Here is a 23,273-nt window from a genome sequence, read left to right on the forward strand (position 1 = left end):
CCTACTAGATGTTAAAATTATGCTTTAAAACTTTAACTAGAGGGCCGGCCCGGTGGCTTAGCGGTTAAGTGCATGCGCTCAGCTGCTGGCAGCCCGGGTTCGGATCCCGGGCGCGCACCGACAAAACGCTTCTCCAGCCATGCTGAGGCCGCGTCCCACGTACAGCAACTAGAAGGATGCGCAACTATGACATACAACTATCTACTGGGACTTTGGGGGAAAAAATAAATAAACAAATAAAATTAAAAAAAAAAAAAAAAAACTTTAACTGGATTTCCAATTCCAGTCTTATTTGGGCCAAATCTCCTGCTGAAAACTACAAGTGATAAATATAACAAGTATCTCCTTAAAAGCAACACGAGCATAAATGTACAGCACCCAGAGTGAACCATAATGTAAACTATGGACTTTGGGCAATTACAATGTGTCAGTGTAGTTTCACAGATTGTAACAAATGGGCCACTCTGGTGGAGAGTGTTGATAATGGGGGAGGTTGTGCCTATGTTGGGGCAGGGGGTAGATGGGAAATCTCTGTACCTTCCTCTTAATTTTTCTGTGAACCTAAACCTGCTCTAAAAAATAAAGTCTTTAAAATTAAAAAAAAAAAAAGCAACATGAGCTAACAAGAAAGTAAGTAATTACCATGTCAATTCTAAGGGAAAGCAGAAAGCCAGAGAGGTAAGCTGGGTAAGGGAGCACTGATGCTGCTATTGCCCTGAGGACACCAGCTGACCTGGGCAAACATGAACTTCAGTTTGTGCAGCCTCATGGGATGAGGAGGAGAGAACTCAGCGAGGGCCCTCCCAGGTGAGAAGGCTAATGTGAGGCCCTCTGCACGTTAAGATGAGACCACCCACCCCTCCGAAAAGCAACATTCTCAGGGTAAAAGGAAGCGAGAAGTGAACCTGCTCCACATTCCCAACAGACTGGAGGGAAGATGGCCTTGATGCTAAAGAGAATAAGAGGGGACTGTCTTTGAGAACTTGTGGCCACAAGCCAGCCCTAACATAAATTTGCAGGCTGGATTCACATCACCTAAGTGGCCCCAGGAAGTTCAAGTTGTGAATTTGCTTTAAGGTAGTCCCAGACTGGTATTTCTCAAAGATGTCTTGCAGAAGTAAATGAAAATCCTCTCTGGTGAAAAGTACTTTTACCCTAGGACTCAAAGAAACTCCACAAACAATTTTTGAGAACAGTGAGCATGTGGTCAAAATAATGAAACACACAAAGAAAAAGAGCATCGTGAGCAAGAACCAGCAGAAACAAACCTGCAGGGATTTCAGATCCAGGAATGATCAGAGGCAGGTTTAAAATTAACTAAATTTAAGATATTTAAAAGAAATAAAATGCAAGCATGAAAGCACATGCATGAAATAGAAGAGTATAAAATAATCACTTAGCAGATTTGGAAAAGAACAAAATAAAACTTGTAGAAATGAGAAAGATGATTACTGAAATTAAAAATTCAATGCCTATGTTTGAGAAAATAAACAAGTGGAGAGAATTTATAGACTAGGAGATAAACCAGAAAAACATAGCACATAAAATAATGGAAAATACCGCAGGGAGGTTAAGAGACATGGAGGAGGGGCCGGCCCCCTGGCAGAGCGGTTAAGTACTCGCACTCCACTGCTGGCGGCCCAGGTTGGGATCCCAGGCGTGCACTGACGCACCGCTTGTCAGGCCATGCTGTGGCGGCATCCCACATAAAGTGGAGGAAGACTGGCATGGATGTTAGCCCAGGGCCAGTCTGCCTCAGCAAAAAGAGGAGGACTGGCATGGATGTTAGCTCAGGGCTCATCTTCCTCACAAAAAAAAAAAAAATAGAGAGAGACATGGAGGAGAAAATATAGAACATTTGACACAGCTTTAACTGAAGTCTGAAAAGGAGAGAAGAAAATATCTGAGAATGGCTGAGAATTCCAGAACTGATAAAAGGCACCAATCCAGGAAACTCAAAGAATTACAAAAAGGATTAAAAACAAAGCAAAACATAATTATGAAACTGCATGACACCCTCTAAAGAAAGAAGTGACTAATAAGTAGGTATAAACGAAAGGACTATAACAAAAATACAAACCTTCTTAAATATTAGAATAATTACAACAATAAAAATACAGACCACATAAAGACTTTTCAAATAAATATGATATATCACAGAATCAAAAATGCCATCGATATCATTATTTTATGTGCGGCTAAGGAAAAAACACTGCCAATTAAACTTTAAGACACATTCTGATGTAATAAATGTTAAAATATGGGGAAATATGAGTCTTAGAATTGACAAAATATGGAATATAAAAATAGTAAACAAAACATAAAATAATATAACAGAACTGAGACCAAATGTAATATCAATAAATGTAAATGTAAATGGGCTTAACTCATGTATTAAGAGGAAAAGATTTTTCATAAGATACCACAAAGCAAAACTCAACAATATGTTGTATACAAGAGACACATCAAAAACGAAGAGATTCTGAAAAGTTAACAATGAAAGGCTAGTCCAAGTTACACCAAGTAAATGTATGCAAAAAGAAAACAAGGCAGTTGGACTTCCTCCTCCAGACATGATGGAATAACGTGAGACCAGATTTACCCTTTCACCTTAAACAACTTAAAAAAAATGGATAAAATATATGAAACAACAGTTTCCAGACCTTGGACAACAAAGAACGTTAAGAGGGTGATCACCAAGAGAAGAACAAATGAGGTGAGCCCTACTACTGCCTCAAGCTTACTTGCCAGAGAGAATTTCCAGGCTGTGATGCAGGGAAAGGATACCCAAGCAGAGCTCTACAGTCTCCCCGAGTTGAGAAGACAAAGTTCAAAGTCGAGAGAGGCCAAAGGTGCTCTATTTTGTGGGGCACCAGAGAGAATACAGCTGCAGAGATTTCTGGAGATACGCAGAGGGCTCTCTTTCATCAGAGTAGTGATCAGTACATGCGTGTAAGGTGTGCCAGTTATTGATTTATTGCCTCTCATATCCAAATTCATGCTTTTTGACATCTGTGAAAATTATCTGGCCCCTCAAATATTTTAAATACTTTTCCTTTGCAAGCTAGCACCGAATGAAGCTTTGTCAGTAGAGGGCGCTAGACAGACACTGCAAGGGAAAAGGGTTTCATTTCAGGGCTGATGGGAGCTCACTCCACAGCTCCTGTTTGTCTAGCGTGTGCAACCTCTAACCAATTAATGGATCCATGCATCACAACAAAACCAGACAATAAGACATCAGGTTGTGGGGAGGGAGGGATGAATAGGTGGAACACAGAAGATTTTTAGGGCAGTGAAACTACTCTGTATGATATTGTTACAGTGGATACATGTTATTATACATTTGTTCAAACCCATAAAATGTACAACACCAAGAGTGAACCCTAATGTAAACTATGGTCTTTGGTTGATAATGGTGTACCAATGTAGGTTCATCAATTGTAATAAATGTACCACACTCTGGTGAGTGATATTGATAATGGCGGAGGCAATGCATGTGTGGGGGCAGGGGGTATATGGGAAATCTCTGTACCTGCTGCCTAATTTTTCCTTGAACCTAAAACCACTCTAAATAATAAATCTATTTTTAAAAAAGAGACATTATGTGCCACCTGATGAAAGAACATACTACTACCTTATCTCGCCAAAGAGATCGAACCTGAATCTCATCAAGCTGCTGGATCCACTTGCCAATTTGCAGGAAATAAAGGACAGAGGAACATGCACCATTGTTTGGATAAATAATACAGGGATGGACAAATGGATAGATATGTCATAAATCAAATACAGAAAAATGCTAATTGTAGAATCTAGGTGATGGGTACATGAGTGTCCACTACATAATTCACTCAACTTTTCTGTGTGCTTGAAAAAGCTCATAATAAAATATTGAAAAAAGATATAGAAAATAGGCAAGTCTACTACAGTGTCTAGGGATGTGGACTTGGGTGATAAAACTATAAAAGAAACTCAAGGAAGTGCTTAGGATAAAAGGACAATGGTTACCTTAGGGGAAGGGTGTTGTAATGGGTAGGGATACATGGGTACCTTCTGGAGTGGCTGGCCAAATTCTATTTCTTGACCTGGTTGGGGTTTACAAAGGTGTTCCCCTTATAATAATTCATTAAACTTTATATCTGTTCCGTGTAGTTTTCTATATCTGTATTTTACAACAAAAAGGTGTTTTTTTTTAAAGTTCATATTCTTTGACCTAGCAATTACACTTATATGAATTTATCCTAAGGTAACAATTAAACAAGAGTACACAGATGTTTGTACAATAATAACTATCATGTATTGAGTGCCTATTTTGTATTAGACACTGCTCCAAGTACTTTACAAGTATTATCCTATTTATCCTCACAACAACCCTATGGGGTATGTACTATTCTTATTCCCATTTTACAGATGAGACTCAAAGAGGTGAAAGAATGTTCACTGCAGCATTATTAACAAAAATGGAAAACACCTAATCATGATGGACTGGATAAAAAATTATGATCTGGGCTGGCCCCGTGGCTTAGCGGTTAAATGCACGCACTCCGCTACTGGCGGCCGGGGTTCGGATCCTGGGTGCGCACCGACACACCACTTCTCCGGCCATGCTGAGGCCGCGTCCCACATACAGCAACTAGAAGGATGTGCAGCTATGACATACAACTATCTACTGTGGCTTTAGGGGCAAAAATAAATAAATAAATAAAATTTAAAAAAAAATTATGATCCATCCATATAATGGAATACTATGAAACTATTAAAAAGTATAAGCGCTTTCTTGCTCTTGTATTCTCTCTCTCTCTATATATATATATGTATGTATGTATGTATATATGTATAATGAATATGGAAAGAAGTCCATTATAAACTTCTAAGTAAAGACAAAGAGCAGATTACAGAAATATATATATTATAATCTCAGATTTAAAAATTATACATACATAAAAAAGAATCTATTAAGATTGAGGAGGATTCTGGGGAGACTCTCACTTCATACTCTTTATACCTCTGTGTTGTATGAGGTTTTTACAAATATGTGTTACTTTTGTAGTCATGGTGGTGGTGGTTGCACAATGTGAATGTAATTAAAGAATTTTAAAACAAAAAAAAGCTTTTCATTGATCAGACAACCACATCTGCCACTTTGATTCTAAACATCGAATTCAGCAGTTCTCAAACTTTTTAGACTTGGGATTCCTACTCTTAAAAATTATTAAAGACCTTAATGAGCTTTTGTTTATGTGGGTTATACCTACCCATATTGACCACATTCAAACTTAAAATGAGAAAATTTTGAAACACGAGAATACAGAAGCACACACGCCATTGGCCTTCAGAGTGTTGACATCATCACACTTCACATAGCCTCTGGAAAATTCTACCATACCCTCATGAAATAATGAGAGTAAAAAGGGCAAATAACATCTTAACTATTATTATGAAAATAGTTTTGACCTTGCAGACTCTCTGAAAAGTTCTCAGAGAGCCCCAGACCTCACTTTGAGAATAGCTGATATAATTATTCCTGAGAACAAGATCAATTACACTATAAAAACTATCAACACCTTTTCTTCTTTTGTGTGTTAGGAAGATCAGCCCTGAGCTAACATCCATGCCAATCCTCCTCTTTTTGCTGAGGAAGACCGGCCCTGAGCTAACATCTATTGCCAATCCTCCTCCCTTTTTTCCCTTTTTCTCCCCAAAGTCCCAGTAGATAGTTGTATGTCATAGTTGCACATCCTTCTAGTTGCTGTATGCTGGGACGCCGCCTCAGCATGGCCGGAGAAGTGGTGCGTTGGTGCGCACCCAGGATCCGAACCTGGGCCGCCAGCAGCGGAGCGCGTGCACTTAACCACTAAGCCACGGGCCGGCCCCTAAACACCTTTCTGAAACTTGCCTACAGCTTTAATTTTGCAATGAAAGGTAGCCTATGTGTAAAAGGGGAAGGAGGAGGACATCAACATCTATTCAAAATAAATATCCTTTAAGTAAAAATAAATGAGAAAATTCACAAGAGTTCCTCTATATATAGAAGGGATAACAAAAGGCAACTGCTGGTTTTACTTAACCTTCGTAACTTTAGGGTGAAAACCCACAAATGTTACCAAAAATTACTGCTACTCTGGCCAACTGGGGCTGTTACATCCTATTGGTCCGTTTATTCTTCCCAGACTTGATCTTCAAAGATGTGGTCTTTAAATCATCCCAAAGAACCCACTTTCATATATAGTATCAAACACAGACTGTATTAATCAAATTTTTCCTGTCGATTAACTACTCTCTTCTGCCACTATTCCCTTACTTTAAAAGAATTATCAATTAAGCAGTTGTCTGTGCTTCTCCTATCTCAATGTTTCCCTTTGTGAACATTCCCTATCTGAGTGATTCCCATTGTGAAGAATACATATCACTGGGGATATATGAGATGATTTTAGGTAGTAGATGAAAAAACAATTTGACTCTACTTTTTTATCTATTTACTTGAAATTAGATGAACAAAAATATAAGTAGTACATTAAACCTATAATTTCTGGAATATAGTTTCCTTTCCAAATAAATTTGTTATATTATGGATTTTTAAAAATAGATAAATAATAATACAGGTGCCTCAGATATGGCAAAAATCACCAAGGTGGTGCATGAATGACTGAAATTTAAGAAGCACTGCCCTTTCTCTGGAAAGAAACAATTAAAAGTACCATCAGTTAGACAACCAAGCCAGAAACCTAGCAGTCATCCTATGTTCTTCCCTCTCCCTTCCCCTTCGTCCCCATCATTGATCCACATCAACTCTCCACGTATAAAACAGATTAAATTCAGAGCTGCCCTGTTGAGCTCTTCCATGCCTATTCAGCCACTTCGTTAGCCTCCATGACAGCCCCAAAACACTTCTGTTACCCTAGGGCCCAGTAAGAGACATTGTGAGAACCATGAGACAGATTTCAAACACAGTGTGATTGGGACTCCCAAGCTAAGAAGATTTGAATTGCAGTCTTACCTCTGCCACTTAACTAGCTGTATGCCCCAGTCAAGTCACTTACCATCTCTGAGATTGAGTTTCATCATCTGTAAAATGGCAGTAGTAGATTCTAGCAACAGGGCTGTTTTAAGGATTAAATTAGTCACTGTATATAGAGTAATATAGCATTGCTCCTGGCACATAATAGGAATTCAATGTTATTTTCCTTACCATTGCATACAGGACCTCCCTCCGTGTCTGGCTTCTGCCTACACCCCTTTTTAGCTTCATCTCTAGCTGTATCCCCAAACCCCAAAACTTATGCCACAGATATGCTCGACTACTCACAGCCCCCCACTCACAGCCCCAAGCTCTTGTTCACACTGATTTGCCTACTAGAAATGCTCACTCACCCATTTATCTGACAAATACTTTTTCATTCCCTCCATTATATCTTCCTTGCCCCTTAGTCTCCCATCATATAACATTTTATTGCATTGATTTGTTTACAAATCTATTTCCCTACTAAGGACTATGAAATCATAGAGGACAAGGAGCATGTCTACTTGTCTTTGTATCCCCAACACATAGCACAAAACCTAGAAGATGGTAAATGCCCCATTAATGTTTGCTAAGTGACCCTAATAGAAAGCAATTGTAAGTGAAGAAACATTCTAATATTCCTATAGTAAGTTCTCAACACTTACATTGATAATGCAAGCATCTTTTGATATGCCACTTTCGGTAATAAAACATCCTATTGGAAATCCTGGTGTGCAGTACTTCTGTCCATCCTCCATATCACGACACCATATTACTGGCATATTATCAATAATCCTAAATATAAATATTTTAAAAATAAAAGATTTATGATGTACACCTGAAATTTTTACAATGTTATAAACCAATGTTACTGCAATAAACAAAAAATTTAAAAAAATAAATAAATAAATAAAAATAAATAAATAAAAAAAAATAAATAAAAAATTTAACGAGCATTTCACATCAAGCAATACTAATATTATCTTACATATATTTAAGTTCAAATTTTTAATCAAAGTCAAGTCACAAAAAATAGTATACAATTTCAAGTATGTATTAAAACTACTTCTGCAAGGAATTGAAAGATTAAGTCATGTTATTTCAGATGCCAAACCTACCAGTGATGTTGATAATTCAGTCGTATTCCTTTCTTCAAAAAAGCTAACTTTTTCTCTTGGTCTTCATTTGCTGTATCATAAGATTTTACGCAAACTTTTATACATGTTTCTGTCTTGTTAAAAGAAAACTGTCACGAAGGAATTAAAAATATTAAGAGACTTGACTCAATTTTATACATCAAATATCACAAAATAAGCACTTGATCTTACAGATAAAACTTTTCTTCAGAGACTTCAGTATGCCATCACCCTCAACACTATCTCCTCTAAGTTTCAATTCATACCTGAAATGATTACACTACACACACACACACACACACACACAATGTTTTCACCACTGAACAGAAGAATTTGCCTTCTTCAATAATATGTAAGGTGAGATATAAATTCCACTGTAGCTTGCTAAAAACTATGCTGATATAAAGCCCTTCACTTAAAAGTGATAATAAAATTGATTGTAGTGATTGTTAGACAACTCTGTGAATATCCTAAAAAACACTGAATTGGACACTTTAAGTGGGTCAATTATTTTGGTATGTGAATTATCTCTGAATAAAGCTGTTACCAAAAAGTGATAATAAAATATTTTATATTTTTAATGAGAAACCTCGTTTATAAGGTCTAGCTATGGGGAATTATCAAGGTAAAGTGCCGGTGATATTAATCAGGAAATAATGATCAAGAATAAACTATGAGGGCTGACCCCGTGGCTTAGCGGTTAAGTGCACGCGCTCCGCTGCTGGCGGCCTGGGCTCGGATCCCGGGCGCGCACCGACGCACCGCTTCTCCAGCCATGCTGAGGTCGCGTCCCACATACAGCAACTAGAAGGATGTGCAACTATGACATACAGCTATCTACTGGGGCTTTGGGAGGAAAAAATTAATAAATAAAATTATAAAAAAAAAGAATAAACTATGAAAAAAGAGTCATATTTAGCACCTCATTTCCTGCAATGATACAAATATTAACAAAAAAATTCCTTATCAGCAACTGAGTTAACATTGCTGAAACAACACTGTCACATTTCTTCAGTCCAAGGGACAGCATTTCTTGATAAGGCACACTTTTCTGTTGGGACAATGGTGCTCCACAGGGGTACTGTGTACAACTTTAATCATCGAAAAGCTAATGCCTGACACACAAACCAATGGAACAGATCAATACAGAACCCAGAACTAGACCTCCACAACTATGCCCACGTGATTGTTTTATGAAGGTACAAAAGCAATTCAATGGAGGAAGGACAGTCTTTTCAACAAATGATGCTGAAGCAATCGGACATCTACAGGCAAAAATAAATAAATTTCAATCCAAAATTCACACCTTATACAAAAAAATAACTCAAAATGGATCACAGACTTAAAAATATGAAGTAAAATTACAAAACTTTTAGAATAAAGCATAGAAGAAAATCTTCAAGACCTAAGGCTGTGCAAAGTCTTATTAGACGACACCAAAAGCATAAGTCATAAAAGGAAAACTTGATAATTAGACTCATAAAAATTAAAAACCTTTGCTTTGTGAAAGACTCTGTTAAGAGGACAAAAATGCAAGCTACAGACTTGGAGAAACCATTTGCAAACTACCGTTGCAACAAAGGAATCATGTCTAGAATATATAAAGAACTCTGAAAATTCAACAGTAAAAGAACAAACAATCCAAACAGAAAATGGACAAAAGGGGGACATTTTGCTGAAGAGAATATACGGATGGCAAATAAGCACATGAAAAGATGTTCAACATCATTAGCCACTAGGAAAATGCACATTAAAACCACAGTGAGACACACCTATCAGCGTGGCGAAAATAAAAAATGACAACATAAAAGCTGACAAGGATGCAGAGAAACTGGACCACTCATACTTTGCTGGGGCGAATGTAAAATAGTACAGCCACTCTGAAAAAGTTACGCAGTTTGTTACAAAACTAAATGTGCAACTAACACATCACTTAGGAATTACACTCTTGGGTGGTTATCTCAGAAAAAGGACAAGCTATCTGCACAAAAAACCTACACATAAATGTTCATAACAGTTTTGTACATAAATAGTCAAAAGCTGGAAACAATCCAAATGTCCTTCAATGAGGTGAATAGTTAAACTGGTACATCCATGCCATGGACAAAAATAGAATGAACTACGGATACACACAACAACCTGGTTGTGTCTCAAGGGAATACGCTGAGTGAACAAAGCTAATCCCAGAATGGTTACATACTGTATGATTCCATTTGTATACATTATTAAAATAACAATATAGAAATAGAGAAGAGATTAGTGTTTGTCAGGGGTAAGGAATGTGGAGGGGGGCGGAGAGTGGCTATAAAGGGGCAGCATGAGGGAGCCTTCTGGTGATGGAACTATGCTGTGTATTGATTGTGGTGGTGGGTACACGAATCTGCACAGGTGATAAAATTGCAAAGAATCTTTCTCTTTCTCACACACACACACGCAAATGAGTGCATGTAAAACTAGTGAAATCTGAATAAGCTCTGTGCATTGTAACAATGTCACTTCCCTGGTTTTGATGTTGTACTGTAGTCAGGCAAGATGTTACCATTGGGCAAACCCAGATAAAGGGTACACGAGACCTCCCTGTTCATTTTGACTTTTTAGATTTCTGTGAATCTATAATGATTTTAAAATAAAAAGTTTTAAAAGAAGCTAATGCCTGGGCCCGGCCCAGTGGCGCAAGCGGTTAAGTGCACACGCTCTGCTGTGGCGGCCCGGGGTTCGCCGGTTCGGATCCCGGGCGTGCACCGACGCACCGCTTGTCAAGCCATGCTGTGGCGGCGTCCCATATAAAGTAGAGGAAGATGGGCACAGATGTTAGCCCAGGGCCAGTCTTCCTCAGCAAAAAAAGAGGAGGATTGGCAGATGTTAGCACAGGGCTGATCTTCCTCACGAAAAAAAAAAAAAGAAGCTAATACCTGAAGATTTCACAAGTGTATCCATATATTAAAATTGAGCAAATTATACACTTTCAATATGTGCAGTGTATTGTACTTCAGTTATACTTCAATGAAGTTGGAAAAAAAGAAATAAAAAGTTAATGCCTGGGCCGGCCCCGTGGCTTGGTGGTTAAGTGAGCACGCTCCACTGCTGGCGACCCAAGTTCGGATCCCGGGCTCCCACCGGCGCGCTGCTTCTCCGGCCATGCTGAGGCCGCGTCCCACATACAGCAACTAGAAGGATGTGCAGCTATGACACACAACTATCTACTGGGGCTTTGGGGGGAAAAAATAAATAAATAAAATCTTTAAAAAAAAAAAAAAAAGTTAATGCCTTCATAATCATAACTGCTTATGAAAACATCCTGGGCCGGCCCTGTGGCTTGGCAGTTCAGCGCACATGCTCCGCTACTGGCGGCCCGGGTTCGGATCCCGGGCGCGCACCGACGCACTGCTTCTCTGGCCATGCTGAGGCCGCGTCCCACATACAGCAACTAGAAGGATGTGCAGCTATGACATACAACTATCTACTGGGGCTTTGGGCGGGAAAAAAAAGAGGAGGATTAGCAATAGATGTTAGCTCAGAGCCGGTCTTCCTCAGCAAAAAGAGGAGGATTAGCACGGATGTTAGCTCAGGGCTGATCTTCCTCACACACACACACAAAAAAGAAAACATCCTTACTCTATCCTCGTATCTATTATGATATTGAAGGCAATATCAATAGACACTGAGAGTCCAATTACATCTGCTTATATCACCCCACCCAAAATATGCAAGAAAAATAAATTAAACTTTTTTCTTTCTAAAGCAAAATAAAACTTGAAAGGCAAAAACTTGATATGGAACCACTAACTACTACAGATAGCTTAAAGAGCATATACTAATGCATTCTTCTGGCAACACCAGATTCTACCTCCTTTCCTTTTTCTCTACCTCCTTTTAAAATAAACACTCTTTGCTACAAGTATAGGTAATCAGTTTTGAGAAGATTCATGTTAAAATAAGATTTAGTAATAAGATCAGCTGAAAAACCTTATAAGGAGATGATGTTATTCGTTCTCCAAATAGCACTTGTCCGAGATTTTCAGAAGGGCTTTTCTTTTCAGAATCTTGACAGAAGTCAAAGCTAAAAGAGGAGAGATTCAAATAAGATAAAAACATCAGCAAAAAAATTAGTCTTTGTAATTTATCTAGCCTCTCCACTGTTAATGGTAGATGCTTCTAAAAATATGACCCAGAATGTGTCTAATTATGATTTACAGACCTCATTATATATTTCTCTTTAGATTGTTAACCTCTGATAATTATTAATTAATTATTTAAAATGCTCATAGTACTGCTCTTGACTTTTGTCATGTAGGTAATCACAATCTTAAAAAAAAACTAAAGGTATTCTCAGGGTTAAACTTCAAATTCCATAAAAATAAGCAAACAACAGTTTAAAGACTGTACTAATTATAACCTGAGACACTTAGAAACTGTAATTATCAGTTCTGATCAAAGGAAAACTTAAGGGCCGGCCCTGTGGCTTGGTGGTTAAGTGCGCGCGCTGCGATGCTGGTGGCCCGGGTTCGGATCCCGGGTGCGCATCGAGGCACCACTTCTCCGTTCATCCTGAGGCCGAGTCCCACATACAGCAACTAGAAGGATGTGCAGCTACGACGTACAACTACCCACTGGGGCTTTGGGGGGAAAAAATAAAATAAAAAAAAAAAAAAAAAAAAAAAAACAAAGGAAAACTTAAAAAGCAAAATCCTCCCAAAAACACATTCCCACACACTCACAAATCAAATGGTTACTAGATGAAAAGAATCAAACTACCTTTAAGTAAATTTGAATATAAAATGGCTTAAGTAGAAAATAAAATAAATGGTAGGCCTGTGAAATATTTTAAATACTCATACTAATGCCCTACATATACACCTGCTATTTTAATGAAAATTAGACCTGATTTTATTTCTGCTTAGTGTAAATAATACCAAAAGGAACTACAATCATTTTTTTCTAAAAAGTACATTTGTTATTCTCAAATGATTGATCATACTCAATCTTGATTATATAATAACTGCTCACTACTAAACTAAGCACCTTCATCTGTTAAAAACCTTAGTATAAACCTACTGATTCCATGTTTTAGAAATAAGCTACAACTCTGCAAAGATATTTTCTGAAAAGTTCAAAGTGTAGTAAATCTATCATTTGCCTTTCTTAGCAAGAAAAATCAAGTATGGCAACTTCCTAATTTTTTAAGCATTTGTCTCGCATTGAAAGCTCTCTAGTCTAATCATTTTTTTTCTTGTTATCTTTATTACAAAATTACCACCACATTTATTGATATATCCAGGGCTTTCATTCACTATCTTTAACAACTTAAGACACATTTTCACACAATTATATCAGATAATTATAATACTTATAACTTACATATTATATTCATAAGATAGGACAGATTCCACCGAGTCCAGTCTATTTACAAATATTGCTATTGATGACTACAAGGGAAAAAAAACATGCATTAATAATACAAAGTAACACAAGGTAGCACTTTCAAAATACAATACAAAGTAAAACAAGGTAGCACTTGCAAAATACATAACGAAGTAACCGAAAGGTAACTGGGTCTACCGCTCCCATCAATTTATAACTGTCTAGTTACAAATTTATAACTTAGTACAGTGTTATAAATTTATAACACAGTACAGCTATAAATTTTTAACACAGTATAGCTATAAGTTCATAATATTTCATTTATCTGGCATCACTGGGTTCTCTGAATACATAAATGTTTCAGATACCTCAGTTGTTCTTAACCTTTAATTATAAAACCTTTTGAGAATACGATGAAAGCTATGGCCCCTCTCCCCAGAAAAGCACACATATCCACCAAATTCTCTGTTCAGTTTTAAGAGGCTTCATGGTTCCTGGAATCCATGGAACTCAGGTTAAGAACTTGAGATAATTAAAGCTACCGCGTAAGTGCTTTTCTTGTATTATTTTAACCATTTTTATAAGAAAGATGCTAAAATACATTTCACTCTTTCCTATCTTAAACAGAACATGATGATCACAATTTAACCTTCCTTGATGACTCAGGGTCCTTTTGAACATCAATCATTGCACCTGCTTTGACTCTGTGACATCTTCAGTGTCGAATGAGGTAAGAAGAGTTATTTGCCCCCAAAATAAATGGCGATAGATGACTACCCACACCCCTGCCACCCACACCCCCTCACCCCTACCAAAGAACTTAAACTTGTCTGTAAAGACTTTGTTTCTCTTTCTTTTTGGCTGTCAGCTGTCATTATGCCTCCTCTACCTTCTTTTTCCCCTCCCTAATCTGCTAGAGAGCAAACCCTCAATTTGTGGAATAAGTAACCAGATTTGTTAAAACTATATTGAAGGGCCGCCACGTGGCTTAGCGGTTAAGTGCACATGCTCCGCTACTGGCGGCCCGGGTTCGGATCCTGGGCGCGCACCGACGCACCGCTTCTCCGGCCATGCTGAGGCCGCGTCCCACATTACAGCAACTAGAAGGATGTGCAACTATGACATACAACTATCTACTGGGGCTTTGGGGGAAAAATAAATAAATAAAATTATTAAAAAAAAACTATATTGAAAAGACTGTCTTAGAGCATGAGAGTGAGAGCCTGAGAGTTAGCGCATGAACATTATAACATCTATTCTGACTCTTCACAGGACATTTTTGCTTACTTCCCAGGATCTCAGCTGTGTTCTTGATAATTTACCAGATAGGATTTTTTTTTTTTGAGGAATATTGGCCCTGCACTAACATCTGTTGCCAATCTTCCTCTTTTTCTTTTTTCTCCCCAAAGCCCCAGTACATAGTTGTGTATCGTAGTTGTAGAGTTGTAGCTCTTCTCTATGGGACGCCACTTCAGCATGGCTTGATAAGTGGTGAGTAGGTCTGCGACCAGGATCCGAACCAGCGAACTGTGGCTGCCAAAGCGGAACACGCGAACTTAACCACTACACCACCAGGCCACCCCCCCAGGCAGGATTTTTTAAATCACTAAAACAGCAGATCTTGGGTAATCACTTTATCCTTTTTCAAAATTCCATACACTGTTTTTTAAAAAACTGAACTTCTGCTATCACCTTTACCCTATGGTTAGATTTTTTAAAGGAGGACATAGAGGGACCAGCCCAGTGGCATAGTGGTTAAGTTTGCATGTTCCACTTTGGCTGCCTGGGGTTCGCCAGTTCAGATCCTGGGCGAGGACCTACTCACCGCTCATCAAGCCATGCTGAGGCAGCGTCCCATATAGAACTATATGGCGCTATAACTCTACAACTATGATAGACAACTATATGTACTGGGGCTTTGGGGGAAAAAAAGAAAAAAGAGGAAGATTGGCAACAGATGTTAGCACAAGGCCAATCTTCCCCAAAAAATAAAAATAAAATAAAATAAATAAAAGAGGATGTAGAAAATTATCAAGTTTGGGAACAAATATAAATAGCCTTACTATAACTATGTAAAATAAGAGAATTGTATCTGCAGTTAGTAAAATCTAGTCAGAAATTGAGCAATAGCAACATATATCAGTTATAGTTTTATAAAGGTGAATAAGCAAAAGTTTGTAAGAAGATAGCAGATAATTAAGGATAATATTTCTCATGTAGAGTCCCAAAACTGACAAAGTACATAAGATTTGAACTATATTTTAAAATGCATATTTGGAGCTTACTATATTTAAAGGACTTTGATGGTTTCTCAAATCAAGTGGAGAAAAGATAGATTATTCAATAAATGGTGTTAAGACAACTGGTCAGTGATCTGGGAAAAAAGTTAAGTTGGCTCTTTACCTCATATATTAAACCAGGAAATATTAATCTTATTTAAATGTTAAAATTTAAACCATAAAAGTAATAGAAGAAACCATGGGAGAATTATGTTATAATCTTGCTGGCATGGGAAAGGCCTTTCAAAATAGGGCACAAAACTCAGAAGCCATAAAAAATTTGATAAATTAGAGTAAAAGCCAATTTTTCTCAATGGCAAAAAAAAAAAAACCCACAGTAAGCAAAACGAAAAAACCACTGACAACCTTGGAAAATGGATGTCACAGACAAGGGACTAGTTTCCTGATTTAAGACTTCCCACAAATCAATTTTTAAAATGTTTGACCTAATAGAAAAATGAGCAAAGGATATACAGATAGTTCACAGAAAAGAAAATACGACTGACTGGCTTTTAATTATATGAAAAGATGATAAACAAAAAAGATTCCTAGGGGCGGTCTGGTGGTGCAGTGTTAAGTTTGGCACACTCTGCTTCAGTGGCCCAGGGTTTGCAGGTTTGGATCCTGGGCGCTGATCTACACCACTCATCAAGCCATGCTGTGGTGGAAACCCATAAACAAAGTAGAGGAAGATGGGCACAGAGGTCAGCTCAGGGCCACTCTTCCTCAAGCAAAAAGAGGAAGATTGGCAACAGGTGTTAGCTCAGGGCCAATCCTCCTCACAAAAAAAAAAAGGTTCCTAATAAAAGCAATGCAAATTAAAACCACAACACACAATTTTTCACCTATCAGATTGTCAAAGATCTAAAAGTTTGATAACACATTGTTGACAAGCTATGGAGAAACAGGCACTCTCCCACACTGTTGGCGGGAGTGTAAAGTAATACAACCTCCCTGGAGAGCAATTTGGCGATATCAAAATTGTTAAGTTCATATATTCTTTGACCCAGAAATTCCATTCCTAGGAATTTATTCTACAGATATATTCCCACATGCAGCAATGTTTGTTAAGATCAAGAGAATGGAAATAAGCTAAATACATAAATAAAGGACTATGTAAATCAATTACAGCACATCCTTATAACAGAATGCTATGCAACTATTAAAAAAGAATGAGGATGTCCTTTATGCAATGATATAAAACAATCTCCAAGCTATATTGTTAAATGAATAAAGGTACATTAAGATGAGACAGTATGCTACCATATATGTAAAAAAAGGGAGGAAAAAAGAATATAAATACATATTTGTTTGTATATTCATAAAATCCCTAGAAGGATGCACAAGAAACTGATAATATTGGTGCCCTCCAGGGAGGGGTACTATGTGACGAAAAGACCCATGGAGATGAGACATACACTGAGAAAACTTCTCATCTGCCTGTGTCCTTGCATATTATTCTAAGAAGTGGGATCATTACAATCAAGCGGAATGAACACTTTTGTAGACTTTGATACATGTTTCAAATTACTTTCCAAAGGGTTCAAGTTTAACCATTAAATCAAGCTAAATGCCATCACAAAGGGGCTGGCCCAGAGGCACAGCAGTTAGGGTCGCGCATTCTGCTTCGGCAGCCCAGGGTTCGCTGGTTCAGAGCCTGGGCGTGGACCTACTCACCTACTCACCACTCATCAAGCCATGCTGAGGCAGCGTCCCACATAGAAGAACTAGAATGACCTACAACTAGGATATACAACTAGGTACTGGGGCTTTGGGGAGAAAAAAGAAAAAAAGGAAGATTGGTTAGCTCAGGGCCAATCTTCTTCTTCTTCAAAAAAATGCCAGCACAAAGCAGCAAACACAAACCCGGGAAGAGGGACATTCTACAGGAAAAACAGACTGGTGCCTTTTCTAAGTCAGTGTTATGTAAAGAAAAAGGGGGGACTGTGCTTGATTACAAGAGCCATAAGAATATAATAAACAGATGCAACTTGTGGTCCTAGATTGGATTCTGATTTTGATATTTTGGCGATAGCTGGGGAAATCTGACTATGAACTGGATAATAGATGAGATAAAAATGTATTGATATCGGGGACCGGCCCATGGCACAAGCGGTGGAGTGGGTGCGCTCCGCTGAGGCGGCCTGGGCGTTCGCTGGTTCGGATCCCTGGCGCGCACCAACGTACAGCTTGGCAAGCCATGCTGTGGCGGCGTCCCATATAAAGTGGAGGAAGATGGGCACGGGTGTCAGCCCAGGGCCAGTCTTCCTCAGCGAAAAAAAAAAAGAGGAGGATTGGCAGATGTTAGCATAGGGCTGATCTCCTCACAAAAAAAAAAAGTATTGATATGGAAAGAGAGTTTTTAACAGAAAAGTGCAGGTTACAAAATAACATGTATACTATGATTTTATTTTGGTAAAAAATGCATGTGGGCAACAGCAACAAACAAACACATAGATACAGAGAACAGGTTGGTGGTTGCCAGAGGGGAAGGGGGTGGCCAAAGGGTGAAAGGAGTAAAGGGGTACATTTGTATGGTGATGAATGGAAACTAGACTTTTGGTGGTGAACACGATGTAGTCTATACAGAAGGCGAAATATAAGGAGTTGAAAACTTATGGCTGCACAAAAACTTGCACACAACGTTTATAGCAGCTTTATTTATAATTGCCAAAATTTAGAAGCGACCAAGATGTTCTTCAGAGTAGGTGAATAGATAAATGAACTGTGGTACATCTAGACAATGGAATATTATTCAGCACTAAAAAGAAATGAGCTATCAAGCCATGAAAAGACATAGAGGAGACTTCAATGCATATTACTAAGTGAAAGAAGCCAATCTGAAAAGGCGACATACTGTATGATTCCAACTATGTGACATTCTGGAAAAGGCAAAACTATGGAGACAGTAAATATGTCAGTGGTTGCCAAGGGTTAAAGGGGGGGAGGGATGAATAGGCAGAGAACATAGAGGACTTTTAGGGCAGTGACATTACTCTGTATGTTATTATAATGATGGATACATGTCATTATGCATTTGTCCAAACTCAGGATGCACAACACCAAGAGCGAACAGTAATGTAAACTATGGACTTGGGTTGATAATGATGTGTCAGTGTAGGTTCATCAACTGTAACAAATGTACAACCCTGGTAAGGGATGTTAATAATGGGGGGAGCTATGCATGCGTGGGGGCAGCAGTACATGGGAACTCTATACTTTCTGCTCAATTTTACCATGAACTTAAAACTGCTCTAAAAAAAAATTTTGTTAAAAATATACACGTGGGTATAAATATGTATAGGAAAAAATCCAGAATACATGCTGAGGTATCAACAATGGAATTCTCTAGTTGTTAGAAATGTTTTTCTTTTCTTATTTTTGCCTATCTGCATTTTCTAACCATCTACCATGCATGTTACTGCTCTTTTTTCCCTCCCCAAAGTCCAAGTGCATGGTTGTATATCTTAGTTGTAAGTCCTTCTAGTTCTTCCATGTGAGCCGCCGCCACAGCAGGGCAACTGACAGATGGCTGGTGTGTTTCCCAAACCAGGAAATGAACCCAGGCCACCGAAGTGGTGAGCACCAAACTTTAACCACTAGGCCCTCAGGGCTGGCTCTGTTACTGCTTTTGTAATAGTAAAAATTTAAAACTAAAAATCAAGGAGCTAGACACTACCAAATTAGGGAAGTTTGGAGTGTTAAATATAAAAAGGAGCGACTCACCAAAGGACAGAAGGTGCAACCTCAGAATAAAAAGTAGACTGCATTTAGGGAAGTGAGTAAGAGCCTAAAAAGAAGAGAGCTTACAGAAAAGAAATTCCAGATATTTGTTATGGTTAAAGATCATGTTTCTTTGCCAGGAAGCCTGCTGAAATAAATAAAGAGCCAGGACTACATAGCACCAGTCAGAGAAAAGGCAGAAACAAAATTCTTTTTTAAAAGTTTTTTTGCTAAGGAAGATTCACCCAGAGCTAACATCAGTTGCCAGTCTTCCTCTATTTTATATGTGGGTCCCCGCCACAGTGAGTGACAACTGGTGTAAGTCCGCCTGATCCGAATCTGGGAACCCTGCCGCCAAAGCAGAGCGCGCCAAACGTAGTCGCTATGGCAACTGGCTGGCCCCCTATAAAATATTTTTTAAGTGCCGCTTCTTTCATTACATGTTTTTGGCAAGATGTTGGCTCAAAACATTACTATCAACACTTCTCACAGGAAAACGCAAGCTCCAGGTTTTAAGAGCAAACTGGCTGCACCTAGAACTGGCCTTTAAAAACTCCTGGAACTTTCCAGTTGGCTAAGTCTACAGTCAGATCACACCCAGCACTGTTCTCAACTTTGTAGCGCCTTTGTGGGGCCTTCTACCAGAACACTCCGCCACACACTAGATTAGGCAACTAGGGGTCAGAAAATGTCTCATTCATTACGACCTTTTGAATTGATTACTTGAAAAAAAAATTTTTTTTGAGACAGCTTACAGTTACAAAACCAAGGTTGCCTAAGACGGGAGTCAAGAAATTACTGGAGGTTGGGGGGCACACGGAAAAGGAATTGGGCCAGAAATCTCTGGCTACAGAAAACTACTAATGATAATAGTTACCATTTATTGAAAGCTTACTGTGTGCCAGGTGCCGTAGTCAGTGCTTTTCATACGTTGTCTCATTTTATTCGCACAAGTGTGAGAGGTAAATAATATTATCTTGGTGTTTGCGGAGAGGGGGCCCAGGGGAGACCGAAGTGGATTAACAAGAATTAAGGAGGTAAAAGTGTGCGACTACAGGAGTGAGGGGTGACAGAAGCATGGTGGGGTTGTATCTAAGAAAGCCCACAGTGGGTGAGTCTTGAAAGGGAGACTGATTGTATAAGGGGGACAATAGGCAGGAGAAGAAGGGAGGAGTGAGACGACGCTGAGAGGGAGAGGAAGAAGCCCAGAGGGAGAGGGAAGTAGGGGGAATTGGGATGGAGGGGGAGGAGATGAGAGGGCGGTGAAGAAGCAGTCAAGAAGGGAGGGGGAAGGGGAGGAACCAAGAGGAGAGGTAGGAGCTGAGACGGAGTTGGCGGAACAGAGAAGGAGGAGGGAGAGGAACCAATATAAGGGGAGAGGGTGGGGCCGAGAGGGAGGGGCGGAGCCTAGAGGGAAGAGTCGAAGGGAGGTGGCGGAGCCGAGAGGGATGGGAAGGGGCCCGAGAGAAAAGAGGAAAAGGAGGAGCTGTCAAGGAGGAGGAGGAGAAGGAGCTGAGAGGGAGGAGGAGAAACAGAGAGGAAGTGGGAGGAGCCGAGAGGGAGGGAAAAATGATCGGGGGAAAAGATAGACCCGGATCCACCCGAGTGCGAGGCTCAAGAGATTGAGACCCTGAAACACACCCCCAGAGAGGGCTTAGGCATTCCCGGGCAGAGTCAAAGAGCTTCCGAGCCCGGGCTGCCCCGGTGTGCCCTACGCCCCTACCCGCAGCCTTCCCCTCACATCTCACTCCCTCTCTCTGGTCCTCACCTTGCAGCTTGCAGTCTCTCGGTCTGCCTCGCAGAAGTTGACTGGAGCCAACCCAGGAAGGTAGAAAGCCGCGCAGGGGGCGGCCTGAAGCCCCAGGAGCAGCCCCAGCCCCAGCAGCAGCCTGGGGATGGCAGACCGGAGGCGCCACACGTTGGTTCCCACGCGGAAACCACGAGTACTCATTTTAGGAGCGGGCTCAGCGCTCGGGGACACACACCATGGGTTAGATGGGAACTAGTGGAGGGGAAAGCCAAAAATGATAAGGAAAAACCGTGGACAGGGAAGAGCCGACACCGGCTAGTGGGACTAGAACTCCCGGGAAGGCCAGTTATTGAGCGACACTGGCTTGGAACCCGGTTGCTAGGGCGCCGGGCTCGCTTTGTGAGCGCGCGCGGTACGCATGCGTGCTGGTCCCCGCCGCGCCTTCCACCCCCACCTCTCCGCCCCGCCCCACCACACCCCCAGCTCAGCACTTTCCCGCGGTTCAGGCGGTTCCTCAGGCGCTGCCTGCAGCGCCATCTCGAGGAGCTGGGGGGTGGGGGGAGCAAAGGAGGCTGTCTGAGATGTCTCAACATCTCAACATCACAGGGTCTCCCACCCTCCTGATTTTGCCTCTCTCAGTCCCAAAGTAGCACTGTTCACCGTCCCCGCCATCTTCATTTCTCGCTGCCGAGGTTGGGGGGTAGGGAGAAGGGGGAGGAAGGGGAATTCCAGGGCCTTGCTGCCCAGTATGGTGGCTATTAGTCGCTTGAAATGCAGCGAGTCCGAAATTGATGTTCTGTAAGTGTAGAATGCACACCGAGCTTTGCACGATAACAAGAACGCAAAACATCTCCATTTTTATATTGATTACATGTTGAAATGATAGTATTTGGGGTCTATTGCGTTAAATAAAACATTATTACAATTAATTTCACCTGTTTCTTTTTATTTTTAAAATGTGGTTACTAGAACATTCAAAACTACATCTGTGTCTCGCGTTATATTTCTATTGGACAGAGCAGGTCTGGGAAAGGAGGGAGAAAGGGGAGAAGACTGAAGAAAAAGGAGGTGGGGAAAGCGGGGGTTGCTCTTAGATTTTGAAAGAAAGTTTTCTTTATCTTAGCGGCAGGGATCTTATTTTGCGACCTCCGTAAGAATGCTTGTCGCCCTTCCCTTCTGTTTCTTGTGCCGTCCTATAATGCAAAGTGCTTGTATTTGGACCTAGAGAGAATTGTAGGTATCCTAGGACAAAGATAGTAGAAGAACTTATTATTATTCTTTCTTGAGTCTCAAGAGCTTTGGAGAACAAGAGGTTATTTGTTTATGCTGAGACGTCTGCGCCTTGCCAAGAGCCTTTTTGTCCAAGTTCCCTCGCTCCAAGAGGTCTGCGTCTTCTGCTGATTGGCAGACGGCGATTCAAGACCCAACACAGGCAGCGAGCTGGCCATTAGCAGAGGTGTGTAGAAATTTAGCGAGTTAACTCTTGGACTAGAGAGGTAAGAAATGTTGTAGGAGACATGAAAGGAGAAAATGTACGAACGATCAGAATTAGGGGAGTTGTGAGTGTGAAAAGATTGAACTTGACGAAGAGAATTGGAGAAGCCCAGGTAAAGATTTGAAGGACAGGATAACTCGATCAGACGGGGCACCACCTTTGTGAAGAGGAACAGGAAAAGGGAGCTAGAAAGCGTGAAAGTGGTGACAGCTGGAAGCAACTAGAGCTTGAATAAAAATCTTGTGTTTCACCACTGCATTACCACCGCTCATTGGTCTGCCTTTTGATGAAAAAGTGTATGTTAAACTGGACGCTCCGCCAGTCTCCCAGGCCTGGGCCCGGGCGTCTAGCTGCTGCGCTAGGACCAAGCGGGCCAGGACTGCTGCGGGACTGAGCTGTCTGCGGAGCAGGGCGCCTCTTGCCAAGTAAGGGGACCATGGGGTGCCTGGCGCTCCCCGGGCGAGGTCTGCCACCCAGTCACCTACAGGACGCCGGCCCCCGCCCCTCCGCAGGCGCCAGAGAGAGACGAGAA

General features: G+C 40.4%; 1 protein-coding gene across 7 annotated transcripts in view; it reads right to left on the reverse strand.

The window, feature by feature from the left end:
- Positions 1-21,621, reverse strand: part of LOC101408605 (transmembrane 9 superfamily member 2-like) — a 75,876-nt gene extending 54,255 nt beyond the window's left edge. For 2 of the 7 annotated variants that reach the window (XM_087426923.1, XM_087426925.1), the window contains exons 1-5: positions 21,265-21,621; positions 13,492-13,559; positions 12,100-12,193; positions 8,116-8,243; positions 7,663-7,792 (exon numbers count right to left, since the gene is read on the reverse strand). In XM_087426923.1, the coding sequence (XP_087283049.1) occupies positions 7,663-7,792; positions 8,116-8,243; positions 12,100-12,193; positions 13,492-13,559; positions 21,265-21,447 (603 nt within the window). In that variant the 5' untranslated portion in view covers positions 21,448-21,621. Of the gene's footprint in view, positions 1-7,662; positions 7,793-8,115; positions 8,244-12,099; positions 12,194-13,491; positions 13,560-20,373; positions 20,773-21,264 lie in introns of those variants that run through there. The other 5 variants (XM_087426920.1, XM_014796227.2, XM_087426921.1 and 2 more) reach the window with 4 other exon arrangements.
- Positions 21,622-23,273: the final 1,652 nt, after the last annotated feature.

The sequence above is a fragment of the Ceratotherium simum genome, chromosome X, assembly GCF_057802395.1.
Source record: "Ceratotherium simum simum isolate JZ-2026a chromosome X, ASM5780239v1, whole genome shotgun sequence".
In the NCBI taxonomy this organism is placed as follows: domain Eukaryota; kingdom Metazoa; phylum Chordata; class Mammalia; order Perissodactyla; family Rhinocerotidae; genus Ceratotherium; species Ceratotherium simum.